The sequence below is a fragment of the Apodemus sylvaticus genome, chromosome 2 (assembly GCF_947179515.1).
Source record: "Apodemus sylvaticus chromosome 2, mApoSyl1.1, whole genome shotgun sequence".
Taxonomy (NCBI): Eukaryota; Metazoa; Chordata; class Mammalia; order Rodentia; family Muridae; genus Apodemus; species Apodemus sylvaticus.
This window is the reverse complement of record NC_067473.1, coordinates 117428007-117445805: the sequence shown is the minus strand read 5'-3', so window position 1 is coordinate 117445805 and position 17799 is coordinate 117428007. Positions and strand designations below refer to the sequence as shown.

At 42.7% G+C, this 17799-nt stretch overlaps 1 protein-coding gene across 1 annotated transcript in view; it reads right to left on the bottom strand.

Annotated features, from left to right (window-relative positions):
- Window positions 1–370: 370 nt before the first annotated feature.
- The window catches only part of Gfpt1 (glutamine--fructose-6-phosphate transaminase 1), a 52445-nt gene continuing 35016 nt past the window's right edge, over window positions 371–17799 (bottom strand). Inside the window, exons 14-19 of the mRNA XM_052174246.1 lie at window positions 17109–17266; window positions 11502–11616; window positions 7523–7650; window positions 6617–6784; window positions 5310–5471; window positions 371–4464 (exon numbers count right to left, since the gene is read on the bottom strand). Of these exons, the coding sequence (XP_052030206.1) occupies window positions 4420–4464; window positions 5310–5471; window positions 6617–6784; window positions 7523–7650; window positions 11502–11616; window positions 17109–17266 (776 nt within the window). The 3' untranslated portion in view covers window positions 371–4419. The remainder of the gene's footprint in view (window positions 4465–5309; window positions 5472–6616; window positions 6785–7522; window positions 7651–11501; window positions 11617–17108; window positions 17267–17799) is intronic.

Below are 17799 nucleotides of genomic sequence, written 5' to 3'. Positions count from 1 at the left end.
TAACCATATTTGTTTTGTTTTTTTGGTTCCTTTATTTTTGTTTGTTTGTTTGTTTGTTTTTTATGTGAGTACACTGTAGCTGTCTTCAGACACACCAGAAGAGGGTGTCAGATCTTGTTATGGATGGTTGTGAGCCACCACGTGGTTGCTGGGATTTGAACTCAGGACCTTCGGAAGAGCAGTCGTTGCTCTTAACCGCTGAGCCATCTCTCCAGCCCACTGACAGCATTCTTAAGACAGCACCAACTTTAAAATGCTCCATGCATATGTGTTTCAAAGACTAGGAAATCTTTCAAAATGAACTACTAGGACATGGCCTAGTGTGAGGCCATACCAAGTCCAACCAGAAAAAGAAAAAGAAACACACAGCAAGGTTTTAGGTAATTTATTCACAGTCCCGGTGTAGTCACTGGATTGAACAGGACAAAAGGATGAAATAACCATCTGGCTCAGAAAACTAAACATTCATTTAAAAGAATACAAAATCAAACAGAGCAATGATTATTCTAACCCCCAGGCCCACAGAAGTATAATTTAAACAAATATCAAAACTTTATTAATGGAAAAACACATTCAACCAGAGAACATTCAAAAGTTAGCAAGACCATTTCTACTCCCTCTGGAAACTAGCACAGAAACAAGCTAAGGTGATGTCTTCTATGATGCCATCACCAGCCTTTAGAACATCACGATCAAACGAGTACGGACTTAGTTAACACAACAAAACTTAGCAGTCTTGCTGAAAACTATGGACATTACGATTCAAGCCAATGCTGTCAGTTTTATTGTCTGTCATCATCCCAGATCTGAGGATATGCTTAAATAAATTCAAGCTATAAAGATACTGAAATACTTATTAACAATCTTTAAATACAATGAGAATGACCAACTTATGTTAAAACTTTTGAATGTGAAACTAAATAAAAGCCATGTGAAATATGTCTCCAAAGTTAAAACCCTGCCTAGCATTACTGTGCATACAACTCACACTAAATGTGTGGATGTCATAAACCAAAATGTCTTCACCTTTCCCTTCCATGTCTTTGGCCTTCCCAAATTGTGAATTATGAATTCTTTTTTTTTTTTACAAACATTTTCCAATGACATTGTGCTTTATTATTTTTTTTAGAAAAATCATACCAGTTAAAGTATATAATAAACAGGTAACCTTAGTTGCTTTTATTGCTCTAGAATATCCTAATTATAAAAAAAGATAAAAGAGTAACCCCAAAGGCTAAAGGTGTGTTATGAACAGGTTATTAGTTTCCCTCTACAAGGGAATGAGTCCGGGCTCCTTTCCTCCATCTTGAGGCAAGAGGCCTGGACTGAAAGGGATACCTGTCATGTCACCTCATAACCAACCTGCTACAGAAAAGCTGAGTTAGCTTTCTGAACTAAAAGCCTTCTACACAGTACCCTGTGCACCTGAGGAGCAGGGACACACAACTGCTTGTCATATTATTAACTGCCATTCTTTATAGTACCGTAGATCCCTGTTTCACAGACAGGCTGAGGCAACTGCTTATGAACATGTTAAGCAATCCCATCCCAGCATTTAATACCTCAGCCCAGCTCCGCCTTTCCACCCTCCCGCCTGTGCCTCACAAGGACCAGGTCCCCCAGGGACAGTCAGAACTGCTGCGAGGGTGTAGCTCTGAGCCCAGCACAGCAGCCGGCTCAGACACAGTCACTGAGCCAGTCACAGACTAAGAGTTTACCTTCTAACCTTTCTACTCTTATGGCCTAGGTTTTTTGTTTTTTTTTTTTTTAAAGCTGATTTCAAAGTAATACCACCAACTGGGCCATGTATTCGGTGCCTGGCTGTCTTCCCTGTCCAGCAAGAACTCCCAGGTAAGGATGCATGTGCGAACTTAAACTTTAAACACACTATAAGATGTGCTCGATCCTGTGGAGGCTTGATGCCCCAGAGAAGGGAGATGCTAGAGGGGTGAGGTTGGGGCGGGTGAGCACTCTCTTAGAGGCAAACGGGAGGCGGGTGGGAAATGGGCTGGGAGGTTTGTGATGGGGAGACTAGGAAGGAGGACATTTAAAATGTAAACAAATAAAATAATTACTTTTTAGAAAGAAAGAATTTTAGCCAGGCAATGGCAGTGCACGCCTTTGATGCCAGCACTCGGGAGGCAGAGGCAGGTAGGTCTCTGTGAGTTCGAGGCCAGCCTAATCTATAGAGTGAGTTCTAAGACAGCCAGGACTGCAAGGTTTCAAGAGAAACCCTGTCTTGAAAAACTAAAGGGAGGTGGGGAAAGAATTTTAATAGAAAGCCTCCCTTTTATGGGTATTTTTGTTTTGAAAAATTAGATTTCTATGTCCTGTAGTATACCAAATTGGCGAGACCTACTCACCTAGTGCCTTGCCTTGCTAAAATATCTAGGTATTAAGAATTAATAAAAGAATTTAAGTAGAAAGCAAAATGGGACATGGAAAAGAATAACCTTTGTTTAGACAACACACTCTGGTCCTCATTTGGGCTTCTGACTGGTTTAGTATTTGTTCTAGCTTGCAGTGTGTAGGAAGGGAAACTGGTGAATGGGTTCAAAGTTATAGACAAAAAACAAAAAAAGTTGTGACATTCTGCTATACAGGGGGTGGTTAGCAAGACTGAACTGTAGAGTTTAAAACTGCTCCAACAGGACTCTGGGTTAGTCACTGCGCTCACCAGGCCTAAGATCACTGAGCTGATCGTCTCCTAATTTCACAGTGTCTCAGCATACCAACACCACCCTATGTTCCAGAGCAACACAGGAAATGCAACAAACCAAACCAGAGCCATGCCCAAACCTGAGCAGCTGTGCTACTACATCAGACATTAGAAATAACATTGCACACGTTACACTAACATGAAGTCTTAGGGATAAATACAACAGAGAAACAAAACCACGGCAGCGACATGGAGTATGAATTGTGGCCCTGTCTTATGGTTTTAGAAATCAGGTTTCCAGTCTCTATCAGTGTGAGAGAAGCCTTCCCAAATGCCTAGAATGACATCAACTCTCTCTCCAAGCCAGCTTCAAAGCACTGTTTACCATCAAGTGCAAACGCACAGTGCGAGCTGCCAACCGCGCTAAGCACTGTGCTTTCGCGGTGCTCAGGGGAAAGCTTTGGAAACTCACAGACCTGACCGGAGCAGAAACACACCTTCCCACTGCCCACATCATCTGACCTAAACAGCTCTGGGAAGAAATTACTCTGCACATTTTTGGGGTGTTAAACTAATGTTCTATTTTAAATATTTTATTCAGATTGCTGACTTGCATTTATGACACTATCAGCTGAAGGCATGACAGTATCACTTATTTATACTGCATTCATTCCTGAACAGGAGCCAAGACAGTCCAAAGGAAAACATCGAGAAAGCAACCCTGAAACTGATGGCACTCCAGTGTTGAGCATGTGCCGTTCCAAGCCAAGTCTGCCACATGCACTGAGGGCCAAATGAGCAGCAAAGTGTGCAAATCTCCCAAGCAGCTAGAAAGAACTTCCAAACTGGCACCCACGGATGTTTTCTGCAACAAGGCAGGGAAGAAGTTAAACGCAATCACAGGAAACGCTTCTTGGGACAAAGCTGAAAAGAGAACTGCGCATGCTGATACCAATCTAAGATGCTTGACAGCACCTCTGTTGATTTCAAAGGCTACCAAGTATGTCATTCAACAGTGTTTTTCAGCTAAGCTCTACAGTAGCAAGAAAATGCAAACCACTCTTAGGAGATGAAGAAATAAGGAGCAGGCTCCCTGTGTCCTATCTTCAAATGTCCAGTCACACGTCAGTGTCTAATAGGACAGATGTGTGGCATGCCACAAGGCCTTCTGTGTAGGTGTGGAGGACCCAAATGCACTGTCCACAGAGATGACAGACATGTTCCAACCAATGTAACTAACTAAACTAAGATAAAAAATCTCACCAAGGTTTTTGGTGTACAGTTTGATTTAAAAACAAAACAGAAACAAGCTTCAAAATGAACTGCAGCATCTTCTATGTATAAATAGTGGAGCAAAGCCTTTGGTGGCTGTCCGGGCACTGGCACGCACTGACTTTGAGTCTTCTCTCAGTCCAACTGAATCAAGTTATGCTAAAGCAACACCAAGCATCTCAAACATCCAACAAGCCTCCTTGATTGCCGTGTAGGACACAGAAATCCATTATCCAGGTCTTTAAACAAAGTACAGCTAAGATCGCTCTGATTTTAGGTTTAGATTTAAATTCTACGAATCAAACTCCCCCATGTATTATTGAAAATGAGACAATTGCACAAAAATCATTAGTTGAGTGGGATAATTATAACTGATATATAAATAAGATTTACTAAAAAAGGCTTTTAGGAGGCAACATTTTAAATCAAAAATTTAAATACAAAAGGTATCTTTGTGTTGCTTAACTGTCTTAAGTTTCAGGTGTCTTTTACTCTACTGTTACAGATTTGGCAAGATTCCGTGGGAAATCAACCTGCAGAAAAGAGAATTATATTAGCAAATATAATCATGTAATTTATCTTAGAAAATACCTGAAAGACAATAATGGAAAGACGCTGGCACACACCTTGGTCCCCTAGGAAGGTGGCCCTCACAGGGAACCCTGAAAAAACTACCAGGTATTTTGGTTCCCACATCACCCAGAGGATTAAGAATGCTGCGAGTCCTGCAGCCCTCATTGTGGAAGAGGTCCAAACAATAACTTGTCCCACCCAAAAATGCAATCACCACCCATTAAGAAAACAGCCCCGCTCCTGGTCAATGTGGAGGGAACAGTCCTATTGGTAAGAAGAAACTTATGTAAACTACTAACTGACTGTGAAAAGGTAACAGGAGATGACAGAAATGGGACAGATGCTTCAAGTAGGGGCTGGTAAGACGGCACAGTAGGCAAAAATACTTGCTGCCAAACCGGAGTTCCATCCTGAGACCACACAGCGGAAGGAGAGAACCAAGTCCTGCAAGTTGTCCCCTGACCTCTACCCATGAACTGTGATACACACACACACACACACAAGACACAGACAGAGACAGACACAGATGATAGACAGATGATAGACAGATGATAGATGATTGATAGACAGAAGATAGATAGATAGATAGATAGATAGATAGATAGATAGATAGACAGACAGTAGATAGACAGACAGATAAATAGACACAGACAGACAGACAGTAGATAGACAGACAGATAGATAGACACAGACAGACGGACAGATAGACAGACAGACAGACGAACAGACAGATAGATGAAAGGAGCTGTACCAAGATGTACCCAAGTCAAAAGCCACCCTAGAATTCTATGAGGCAGCCACTCACGTCGTAGCCTCTCAGCACGGCCAGGTGGAAAGCCAGCAGCTGTAGGGGGATCACACTGAGAATGCCCTGCAAGCAGTCCACTGAGTGGGGCACCTTGATTGTCCTTTTTGTGTTCTTAATGGTCTCAATATCCTCCTTATCACAGATCACGACTGGACGCCCCTGGGAAGAGAATGATACACAACAGTCACCAGGAAATAGACGCTGGGCGACAACAGGCGGGTGTGTGTCCACACTGCCTGATACACAGACAGTTCTGACTGCTCATTTAGACAGAAGCACAAACAGGTTTTGTGGATTCAATAGGTTTTTCAAAAAATTTCCATAAGAAAGAAATGCCAAGTTTAGTACTTGAATACAGGTCTGCTTCCTTTGAAGTTCATGTTTATTTCCAGTACAATGTGCTTGAGAAAAATCTTCTGGAATTAAATTATAAACCAGCTGATGCTTATTTATAACAGCCAGAAGCCGGAAAGAACCCAGATGTCCCTCAAAGGAGGAATGGATACAGAAAATGTGGTATATTTACACAATGGAATACTACTCAGCAATTAGAAACAATGAATTCACAAAATTTTTAGGCAAATGATTTGATCTGGAAAATATCATCCTAAGTGAGGTAACCCAATCACAAAAGAATACACATGGAATGCAATCTCTGATAAGTGGATATTAATTAGCCCAGAAGCTCTGAATACCCAAGGCACAAATCACATAACAAATGACTCCCATGAAGAAGTATGGAGAGGGTCCTAATCCTGGAAAGGATTGATCTAGCATTGGAGGGGAATATAAGGACAGAGAAAAAGGAGGGAGGTGATTAGAGAATGGATGGAGAGAAGAAGGTTTATGGGACATATGGGGAGGGGGGATCTGGGAAAGGGGAAATCATTTGGAATGTAAACAAAGAATAGAGAAAATAAAAATATTTAAAAAGAAATAAACCAGCTGATGGGCGGAGGCGGCTATTGGCCACAGCATCCATGATATTAATGTTAACTAAGCATTAGGGTTTCTTTTGAAGTTAAGTACTTAATAATGTTAAGGTAAAAAGAAAGAGCATTATGTTCACTGTCAGAAGAAAGAATTTGGAGATCAGAGCCTAGTTTTATTTTGCTCTTCTATTACGAGAGAAATGATGGTCGGGTATCATCAAAATCCACGTGCCTGGCTCCTTAAAGAGCAAGGTGAAGGAGTGTTTGTAGTCTCCCACTGGGCCTGCTCCTTCACTACCAGTACAAAATCCACTGTCTGTGCCCTAGTGACCCTCAGAGGCCTCCAGGACCCCCTCCCAGCGCTCGACCAACCTGCCGTGCAACCACTTGCTGAAGAGCGTTCTGGCACTTGGTGTAAGTGTGGTCTCGCATGATGATCATGATGACGGGCATGAGCTTGTCCACCAAGGCCAGGGGGCCGTGCTTTAGCTCCCCAGCGAGGATGCCTTCAGAATGCATGTACGTAATCTCTTTGATTTTCTAGTATGAAAAGGAGAGGTAAGTCTTAACTCACGTTTCAAAATTCCACTTTTAAGAAAACATTACACAAAGCATCTGAGATGGTTAGCTCTCCCAAGATGTTTTAAAGGCCCTGGCCTGGGTTGAAGCACTATTAGAATATTCTTAAGGCCTCAGACTATCAAAGGTAGAGCCACGCTGCTCTGCAAACAGCAGAGTGAATAAGGCAATTCATCTACTTGCCTTATTTTTTATTTCAATTTCTTATCTAATGAACCAAGGTCTGTTGTCCATCTTAAATTGCTAAGCCCAAGTTATCATAGAGACATTCTTCTGGGCTTTCAGTTTGGAGTTAATTCCTGTGGCACATTCTTAGGTAAATAAACCACACTAAACACAGACAGAGGCATTTTAAACATTCTACCAATCTCAATTCACGTATTCTATAAGTACATGGGATGCATACAACCAATGCACACCACCAGGTTTGACATCTGAGTTCAATGCCCAGGATTCACATGGTGGAAGGAGAAAACTGACTCCTGTTTAAGTTGTCCACTGATTTCTACATATGTGCTGTGTGCACCACCTCGCATGTGCATGCACTCACTCACGCACTCGGATGGCAAGGCTCAGTGATACAGTGATTGCCTGGCTCTCTGTGTTAAATCCCTAGCATTTTAGAATGCAGAACAGTACATGTTCCTTGTCCCTCCCTAAATCACTAGAATGAAAGCAACTTTAAGTGAGACAACGCACCAGGGCTCCTTCAAGGCAGGTAGCATAATGGTAGCCTCGTCCCATTATCAGAACCGACTTCTGGTGGTAAAGCTCGGTCGCCAGCTTCTGGATTTCATCATCCATGCTCAGCACTTCCTTAATCAAGTCTGTTAGGGCAGAGATCAGAGCCGTCTTGAAGAATGAGCAGTGCACTGAGCAGATAAATTAGCAAACAAACAGCCAGTATTCTTTTCTTCTGTGTTATCAGTATAAAATACTCTGAACACATGGAGGCAAAATCAGAAAGATCTTATCAACTCTGCAACTACAAACTACAGCTTCAAGATGAGAATTTCATCTACTTCCCACTCCCTTCAAATCAAACATATAGAAAATAAGATAAAAAGCTTTCATTTGGACTTTCCAGGGGATGGTGGGCCAGAAGATGCCCCATGTGGTACAGTTAAGGAGGAGTCAGATTAAGGAAGGAAGGAAGGAAGGAAGGAAGGAAGGAAGGAAGGAAGGAAGGAAGGAAGGAAGGAAGGAAGGAAGGGAAGGAGGGAGAGAGGGAGGGAGGGAGGAAGGAAGGAAGGGATACAGGGAGGGAGGGAGCCTCGAGGAGCCAGAGATGTAGCTCCTTTGGGAGAGTGCTGCCTAGTGTGCACATGGGCTTGGGTTCAGTCCTCATAATTGCATAAAATTGTGCACAGTGGAGAACACCTGTGATTCAAGTACTCAGAAGGTAGAGGCAGGAGGATCAAGAGTTCAAAGTCATCCTCCCCTACATAACCAGTTAAAATCCACTGTGGGATTCAAGACAGCCAGTCTCAAAAATCAACAACAAAACCAAACACAAAACAAAAATAAAGAGAGAAAGAGATCTTCAAAACACAAAGGATCAGAAGAGCCACCAGGCAAAAAAGTAACCAAACAGAACATAGCTCCAGCCCCATGGCTGCGAGAAGGGAAGCAGAAGTTTCATCCAAAAGGTAAGGAGACATCCCTGAGGAGGAGAAACAGTCCTACCCACAACACAAACTATAGCACTCAAAGCCTTCAACCAGGCACTGGCCTGCAGACAGTGCTTCCTCTAGCAGACAGGCAGCAATGGGGTTCCAGTCTATCACCCTCTATGTCTCGGGGACAGTGGCCAGACACCATCTTAGAACAAAACCTACTTCTTAAAACTGAACTAACCGGGGCTACAGAAATAGCCTAGCAGCTAAGAGCACTGGATGCCCTTCAGAGGACCCAGGTTCAACTCCCAGTACCTCATGGCAGTTCTCGACTATCTATGATTCCAGTTCCAGGGAATTTGGTGTCCTCTTCTCTCCTCTAAAGGTAGCTGCACATGCATGGTACACAGATATACATGCAGGCAAAATACCTCTATACATAAAATAAATGCAAAAACTGAACTACTCTGGGACTGAGTATAGAGAGCAATCAAAGTCAAAATGCCGAGGGTGGGGTAGAAGTGAGAGTCGGGGCTAGACTCTGACATTCAAAAAGTATAAGCAGCAGGGAGCTCAGCCCCGGCAGTGTAGTGTACGGGAAAGGTATACTACTCTAAGTGCCCAAGCTCATCAGGTGTAAATAACTCTAGAGTCAGGCCTTAGCCAGCTCTCTATTCACTGCTATGGAATCCAGAAACTTAGATGCACTCACACAGTGGTTCTCGACCTATGGGTTGCGACCCCTTGGGTATGTCAAATGACCCTTTCACAGAGGTCACCTAGAGCCACTGAAAAACACAGATTATGTTTTTGATTACATTATGATTCTCAACACTAGCAAAATTATAGTCATGATGTAGCAACAAAAATAAGTTTCAGTCAGAGTCACCACCACACGAGGAACTATACACTAAAGGGCCACAGTGTTAGAACGGGTGAGAACCAACCACCAGATGTGTGATGGCGGTGCTTTGGGGGGGGTAGGGCGAGTTAGTTAGAATAGAATAAAGACCATACTGTGAATCCCATCAGATTGACCCCTGTGTGTGTTTTGGGGGATCACTAACATTTCCCTGGCACAACATTTTGGTGCATTGGCCGGGAAGTTCCCCATGACACAAGGACTACCCATCTGGAAGGTCTTGAAGGCAGCAAAACTAGTCTAGATTCCCTTCACTACAGAAAAGGCCAGGAAGGTGGCCAATATGCTTGCTTTCCCCTGACTCACCATTTTTAATACCATTAAAGGATAACTCTTGAGCTGCCCGCCTGCCTGACCCTGAGCTCGATTGATGAGCCTCTGCATGACTGCTCAGACGGATACAGAGGTAACATGGTTCTCCAACGGCAACAGCCTCATTCGGGATGGACAGAGGCTCACCTCTGGAACTCTACCAACTTTAGCCCAGAGATGGGCCCTAGTCAAGAGACACTGTGTCACTGAAAGGGTCCCTGTGCTACAGAGTTATAGCGTGGATCCATGGCACATCTGGTTGTAGCTGAAGAAGACCCTGGACAGCAGGAGGAGAATTCAGCCTCAAGGTTCCCTACCTTTGCCCCAGGAACACCACAAAGACACAGCCCTGTTACTATTTTCATGAAGCTTCAGGAAGTCCCATGATTGGGACTTCTAGTCACAAGAGAAAGCAGGAGATGAGATGCCAAATCTTTTAAGTTCAGACTCCATTTTAGAGAACCTGACCTAAGTTTGAATTCAGGTAAACTAACAGGTTGGTACCTAGCATTAATTTCCAAGTTGTGCCCCCCCCCCCAAAAAAAAACCTGAGCCTAGCTCCAGTCTCCCAAGAAGACCAGATTTTCCAGGTTACACTCTCACCAGGTTACTCTCTTAACAATCCTGCACCCCAGGTTACAAGCCCACCCTTGCCTACTGACCACCAATGCAAAAGGGAGCAGAAGTTAAGTTTATGATAGGACTCCCTGCTCCAGGCAATTATGTTAAAGGTAGCTTTAACATAAGTAACTTTATGTTACTTATGTTAAACATAACAGTAGCTTTCCAATTAGATGCTTGCACACACTCCTTACTACAAAGCCCTAATAGACATTCAGGGCTCCCCCACGACCAAAACCGGCCTGCGTGACGGTGGCAAGTTGAAAAACAAAAAAAGGCTGAAAACTACTGCTCCAGCAAAACATAAAAAGCACAAAAGATTCCAACTCACCAAAGCCATCTTAAGCAGAAAGAGTAATGCAGGAGTGTCTGTCACAACACCCGTCTCTGACTGCACTGCACAGTGGTACTGCAACGCATGGCACTGACACAGCCCAACATGCAGACCACAGAACAGAGCACCCAGGAATAGACCACATGGTTGCAGCCACCACCTCTAACAAAAATGTCAAGAAAATACACTAAAGAAAAATCATCTTTGAAGAAAAATTACTTCTTCAAGAAGCATACTGGGAGAACTGAAGATGGACATATAAATAAAATTAGATGAATTATTTCTCACCCTGAAGAAAAACCAATGTGAAATAAACCAAAGACTGTCTTACATATGAAACTGAAATTACTGGGGAAAAACATTGTGAAAATACTTCACTACATTGCCAAAGGCAAGGACAAGAACTTCCTCAAAAGGACTTCCACTAGTACAGGAAATGATCACAAGAACTGACAAGTAGGACATCATAAAATTAAGTTTATAAAAGGTGTGATTACTGCTAATTTAAAAACTTCTGCACAGCAAAGAAAGCAATTAGCAGGGTGAAGAAACAGTCTAGAAAACAGAATCTTAGCCAAATGCGATCAGTAAATGTTTACAGTGTTCAGTGCTCCCTGGTCGGGCATGCACGCGGCTCTGGTGGGCGAAGCCCTGAGCCCAGTCCCCAGCACCGCACACATGGCATGACGGCACACCTGTCATCTCAGCACCCATGAGGTAGAAGCAAGACATCAGAAGGCTAACGTCATCCTCAGTTGTATAGTTAGGTCTGAGGCCAGCCCATGTGGGACCCTGTCTTACAAAAGAAAGAAAAGAAAAGAAAGGGGGGAGAGACAGAGAGACAGACATAGACCCCTGTTAATCTATGCATACCCGGCAGCCGCTTCAGTCCAAGCATGATCTCTTTGCGTCTCTCTTGCATGGAGATCCTGTCATCACACATCATGAGGGCAAACATCACAAGGGACACAAACTGGCTGGTGTAAGCCTGCAACACCACAGAACACGGGGGAAAGCTCCAGGTGAATTGTAAGAACTTGGAAACTTTTAACAAAAGATGAGAAATAAATCCTAATACTTTCACAATATACACTGCTCACTCATCTTTTCTGAAATTTTATTTACAATGGTGTTCTGTCTCCATGTATGTGTGTGTGAGTGTCAGATTCCCTAGAACTGGAATTAGACAATTGTGAACTGTTATGTGAATGATGGGACTTGAACCTGGGTCCTTTTTAAGAGCAGCCAGTGCTCTTAACCACTGAGCCATCTCTCCAGCTCACTATTATCTTTTAAAAGTAACTCTGGTGATGCTGACCTGGCTCAGGACTTGGGAATCTTTCTCTATTTTTAATCACAAAGCACTTAAGTTTGTGTCTCAGGCCCACACAGTGTCTCACAAAACACTAATGAGACTCCTCCCAGTCCTGCGAAAGGAGAAGACAGACAGACTAAAGGCAGGCTCAGTTAATCTGACTGTGCCTGCTCTGTCCATGGTGAGGGGGACAGGCTATAACCTGAGGCCCCTCCCACATACTCTAACCTTTGCCTACTGGCTGTTTCTCATTATCACTGTTATCTTTTTAAGGTAGGGTCATACTCCATATCACCTGGGCTGGATTCAGAGTAATCCTCCTGCCTCAGCCTCCCAGTGCAGAAAGTAGAGGTGTGAGGTACCACACTTGGTTCATTCTCACCTTGTGTTTGAGTTTAAGGGAAGAGGGTGCCTGAGGGATGATTTACCTATGTGTGCATGTGGAGACGGGTCAGCCTTAGGTGTTCATCGGGAGCCGCCCACTGTTTTTCTTGTTGTTATTGAGACCCGTTCTCTTACTGGGACCTAGGGCTCACTGTTATTCTCTACAGGAACATCCAGGGACCCACCTATTTCCATCTCCCCAGTGCTGAGATGCTCATGCTGGTGCTGCGAACTCCCCTCAGATCCTCATGCTGGAGTGCCAAGCACTGACCTGACAGCTACTCCCATGAGTTCAGGTTCTCATTCTTACTTTTAACAAAAACACTAACTAAAAAATTCAATAAAAGTCTAAATGTATGTAAGTAGATAAAAATTAAGAAACTGCAAACCTATGATGATATATTTGTAATTTATGATTTACATTTACTTAGTGTGTATGTGTGTGTGTGTGTGTGTGTGTGTGTGTGTGTGTGTGTGTGTGTGAGTACAGGCCAAAGAGCATATAGAGAGGACAGAGGGCAGCCTCTGGAGTCAGCTCTCCTACTATGGAGGTCCAAAGAATCAAACTTTGGGTTGTCAGGGTTAGCAGGGAATTCCTCTACTCACTTAGCTACCTTGCTGGTTCCAGTTTTCCTTTCTTTATATTAAATATAAAAATATATATATTTTCAATAAAAGAAAAAAGAGAAAGTTAATCATTAAGCTGAGTGTGTCTGCAAATATGATAGCACAGACCTATAATCACAAGACTTAGCAAGCAGGGCCAGGAGGATCAGGAACCTAAGACTCTCCTTAACTACAGAACAAGTTCAAGGGTAGCCTGAGCTACATGAGATCCTGTCTCAAACACCATTCCATTAAAAATAAGCATTAAGTGTCTGAATTTTATAATGCTCCTTTACACTTAACATCTAAGCACCTTCCTTTGTGTAATGGTGTCCTGCCTATAGCCTCAGATGCCCTATATGTTACAGGTTCAAGAACCCAATCTTGAGAATTAGCTCAGACACGGAAAGCACCAACTACAATGTCTGATACACAGCCAGAACACTGTGCTCAAGAGCACTGGCAGAAACGTGCACTGAAGAGGTTTCTTCTACTATGAATACGGTATGACCCTTCCAGCTTACAGACACTGTAAGCCACTTTCTCATCAGCTGAAAAAGGAAGGGGTTCTCTTTTAGACAATGACTACCATTTTAACATTTTTTAAAGATTTATTTGGAGTTGGGGGACACACAGGCTTGTCCTGACAGGCATGTAAAAGTCAGGACATTTGTGTGACTCGATTTTTTCCTTTCACCATGTGGGAGAGTCTTCTACTGAGCAGCCCTGGCCCCCTTTAAGACAGAGTCTCCTTATGCTGCTATGTTGATCTCAAATTTAAAAGCCCAAGTAATCCCCAACTATATTCCTAGCTGCTGGGACTACAGGTACATGCAGCCAAGCAGACTGTCACTCTTAGCTTCAGTCCAAAGAAGTTCACATTTCTTTTCATTGCGTTAGCTATTTCCTATGCTCTCCTGATAATTTTATTTTTCTTCATCTGCTTTTCTCTTTCTTTCTTCTTTCCTTTCGTTCCCTTTCCTTTTCCCGTCTTCCCCTTTCCTCCCTCCTTCCTTCCCTTCCTTTATTTATTTATTTATTTATTTATTTATTTTAGAAAGGTGACCCTGGATGTCCTGCAGCTTTCTCTGTAGACAGGTTGGCTGCAAATCCCCAGATCTGCAAGCCTCTGCCTCTGCCTCCCCAGTGCTGGCACTAAGGGGGTGCGGCACTATGCCTGGCTGACAGTATTATTTCAAAGAAAGCCTCCTTCCTTCCCTTCCTTTATTTATTTATTTATTTATTTATTTATTTATTTATTTATTTATTTATTTATTTATTTTAGAAAGGTGACCCTGGATGTCCTGCAGCTCTCTCTGTAGACAGGTTGGCTGCAAATCCCCAGATCTGCAAGCCTCTGCCTCTGCCTCCCCAGTGCTGGCACTAAGGGGGTGCGGCACTATGCCTGGCTGACAGTATTATTTCAAAGAAAGCTTTTGTGTGTTAGGTCTTAACACATTAAAGTTTTCACTTAATTTTCATTACTAAACTGTTAGTAATTTTCATTACTAAACCACACGGTGGTTTCACACTCAATAAGCACTCTTCCCTGAGTCACTTCCTTCATGTCTACACTCCTATTGTGCTGAGGTACCTTCTCAACCCAACCATCACCTGGGACCCTGACACTTCTGATGGAGCCCTGGCATCCACAGCCACCTGTCCCCATTGCATGCCCACAGCAGACTGGAACTGCTCACACTCAAGTAAGCATGGAGCTCCCCTGTCTCCATGCTTAAGGACCCTGTGTTCTAAGGTGCGCCCTTCAATAACCAGGGCAAAGGAGGCCAGTATCTTGGTCTCCTTAGATAAACGCTGCTCCAAATCTGGCCTGGTAACAAGCACTCACTCAGTCTAACTACAGTCTAACTCCCCCACACTACCACTAAAGTGCTACTACCACTGAGTGTGTATCCAGCCACCATATTCCATGTCATCAGTACCTAACAAATAACTCAGCATGGTAAAAACAAGCTACACCTCACACTTACAGTCTGAGATCTGAAAAAATTTACCCAGAAAATGTTAACTGAACTTTTCAACTTGATTTTCTTTTTATTCAGCCAAGGAAAAAATTACTTGAAAAACATTGAGGGAGGGAAGAAAAAAAATACAAATTAAGTCAGCACTGTGGTGAAAATTTAAACATCTGCAATAACAAAAACTCAATTCTGTTATTTCCTAAGGAAATACCAAATTATGTACAGTCTGATGCTGTGAAAGTCAGTGACAGCCACTGAGCCGGCCACTGTGACAGGCGGAGGTGCAAACGCATGCAGGCTCATTACCGAGACGGTGATGTGAGCCCTGGGCAACTTCTGTGATTACTTACAACACAGAAACTCACATTCACCATTCAGAAATAATCTGTAATGAAATATACCGAAACCTATTTATAAAACTCTATGCCCAAAATACCCAAGACAGCTGAAAATACAATTACTTGAGATCTAAGAAAACTGCAGCTGTGCTCTCCGGTCGCCTTTGCTCGCTCACTCTCCTCACCACGGTCTTGCCCGAGGCACAGAACCAGGAGGCTGGCTAACTCAGCCCTGACCCTTCCGAGCTATGAACTAACAGAATTTTATTCCTTCAGAATCAGCTGTCTTGGGTATTTTGTTGTTATAATGTGAACCTGACTGATGTAGCTTTGCAACTTTCTATAAATCTTCGTTTCAGTTTTTTAAAAAAGTGAAAGGATTTGCTTTCAAAGAAAGAAGTACTGAGCCCACTAACAACGTGAACGTTGTCAAAGGCTTCATGCTGAATGAAAGCCAGTCACAAAGCACGTGTCATGAACTCCCATTCATTGGAAATATCTGGAAAACAACAGTATTTTAGTAAGAAAACGTAGCAGTTATGAGCATGCGGGTAGAGGTCTGAGGTGGGCACTGACTAGAAAGGGCACAGAGGAACAAACACTATTCTGTGAGCAAAGTCACAACCGAGCGAGTCACACCTGACAGCACAGCGCTGTGGAAAAGACTCAGGGTGGAATCTAGACGGTGGACAGTGGGTGTTAAATCACTGTAACTACTACACACATGTGCACCTTCATAGTAAAACCAGGGCGGAAAATTAGAGCTCTAGTAAACTCAAGATTTATTTCCCTTGCAACTCATTGTCCTGTGTGGCCACACCGTGTGTGTGGAATCACAGTGGTTCACAGCGTGCTCTGGATGAGAAGCCCTGTGCTCCCACACTGCACCAGAGCTGTCTCAACACTGCTGAAAAAAAAAAAAAGTTATGCATTCACCAAGAATGGGGTCCTGAACACACGCATCTTATGATGTTTGATTCACCATATGGAGAAAATCCACATTTCAGCTATGTGTAAATTATAGTAATATCAAGGCTCTCAAAACAAAGAAAAAAAGAATCATACATTTTCCCACAAAAAAGTTTTCCATAATAGTCTTTAAAGATTAAAGCCTAAACCACTGACACATATCTTATTAGAGAATCAACAAAAAAGGTTAAGCTTAAGCATAAAAACAGATACACTAAATTATCAAAGTCATAAAAAACATTTGTGGAGATAAACCTTTTATATCAATACAGCTTGCAAAGAGTTGGATATTTCTTATATTTACTCATATCTCAACTTCAAAGAGCAAAGCAGACTTTCACACCTTTAAAACAAAAGTATTTTTAAGCTTCTACAGATGCACTGTTTAAACAGAAACAGATGTTGTCATGCATGTAAGATCTACTTTTAACACTTAAAGGAACACTGGCTGTTCTTCCAGGGGTCCTGAATTCAATTCCCAGCAAACACATGGTGGCTCACAATCATCTGTAATGGGATCTGACGCCCTCTTCTGGGGTGTCTGAGGACAGTGAAGGTGTATTCACATACATAAAATAAATAAGTTTTATTTATTTGACTGTGTAGGGAAGGGAGAGATAGGCACTGTGAGTGTGCATGCATGCATCCACACAAGCTGTGAGTACATACACATGTATCCACACAGATGTTCAGGAGAGCAGGACATCAGATGTCCTTATTCCCTAAGACACAGTCACTCACTGAACTTGGAGCTAAGTTGATGGCTACAAGCCTGGGTGCCTCCTGCTCTCCCCCAAGGGAAGAGAGCACAGTACCTGCCCACAGATCAGAGTCTCTTACCAACAATATGGTTAAGTAACTTCCATGGAAGGAACCAAAAGTTTACCTTGGTACTGGCCACACCAATCTCAGGACCAGCGTTAATATGAACCCCGCAGTCTGTCTCCCTTGATATAGAACTGCCGACTGTATTTGTGATCCCCACAGTTAAGGCTCCTCTCTCCTTACAGTAACGAAGACCCATCAGGGTGTCAGCTGTCTCACCTGTGTAAAATGGACAACAGTAACAGAGAGCTGCTTCAGAAGATATAGTTTTTTATACACAAGAAAACCCAAACGACCTCCATTCTTTTAATATTATCACTTACTTCTTTTAAATAAAGCACAAGGTATGCTCTTATTAAATTTATAAGATATAGCCAGGCATGGGGCACACACCTTAAATCCTAGGACTTGGGTGAAAGAGGAAGGTAGATTACTGAATTGGAGACCAGTCTGGTCTACCTAGTACGTTCAGGCCAGCCAAGGCTACACAGTGAGACCCTGTCTCAAACAATAACAAAAACCATATATTTACAAGGTGTAGGATTTCTAGGATCAGTTTTTGTTCTTATCTGAAAGTTAAACTCATTAAGCTATATGTAAATAAAGATGCTCATTTTTACTAAGTCATAAAGAATGTATTAGTACAACAGAAGATAATCTGTATTTACCAGGTCGTCTGAAATACCAGTGTAAGTATCAGTTTAAAAGATAGGGTTGAATTATTAGGAAGCTTGACTAAAAATTAGCTTTCC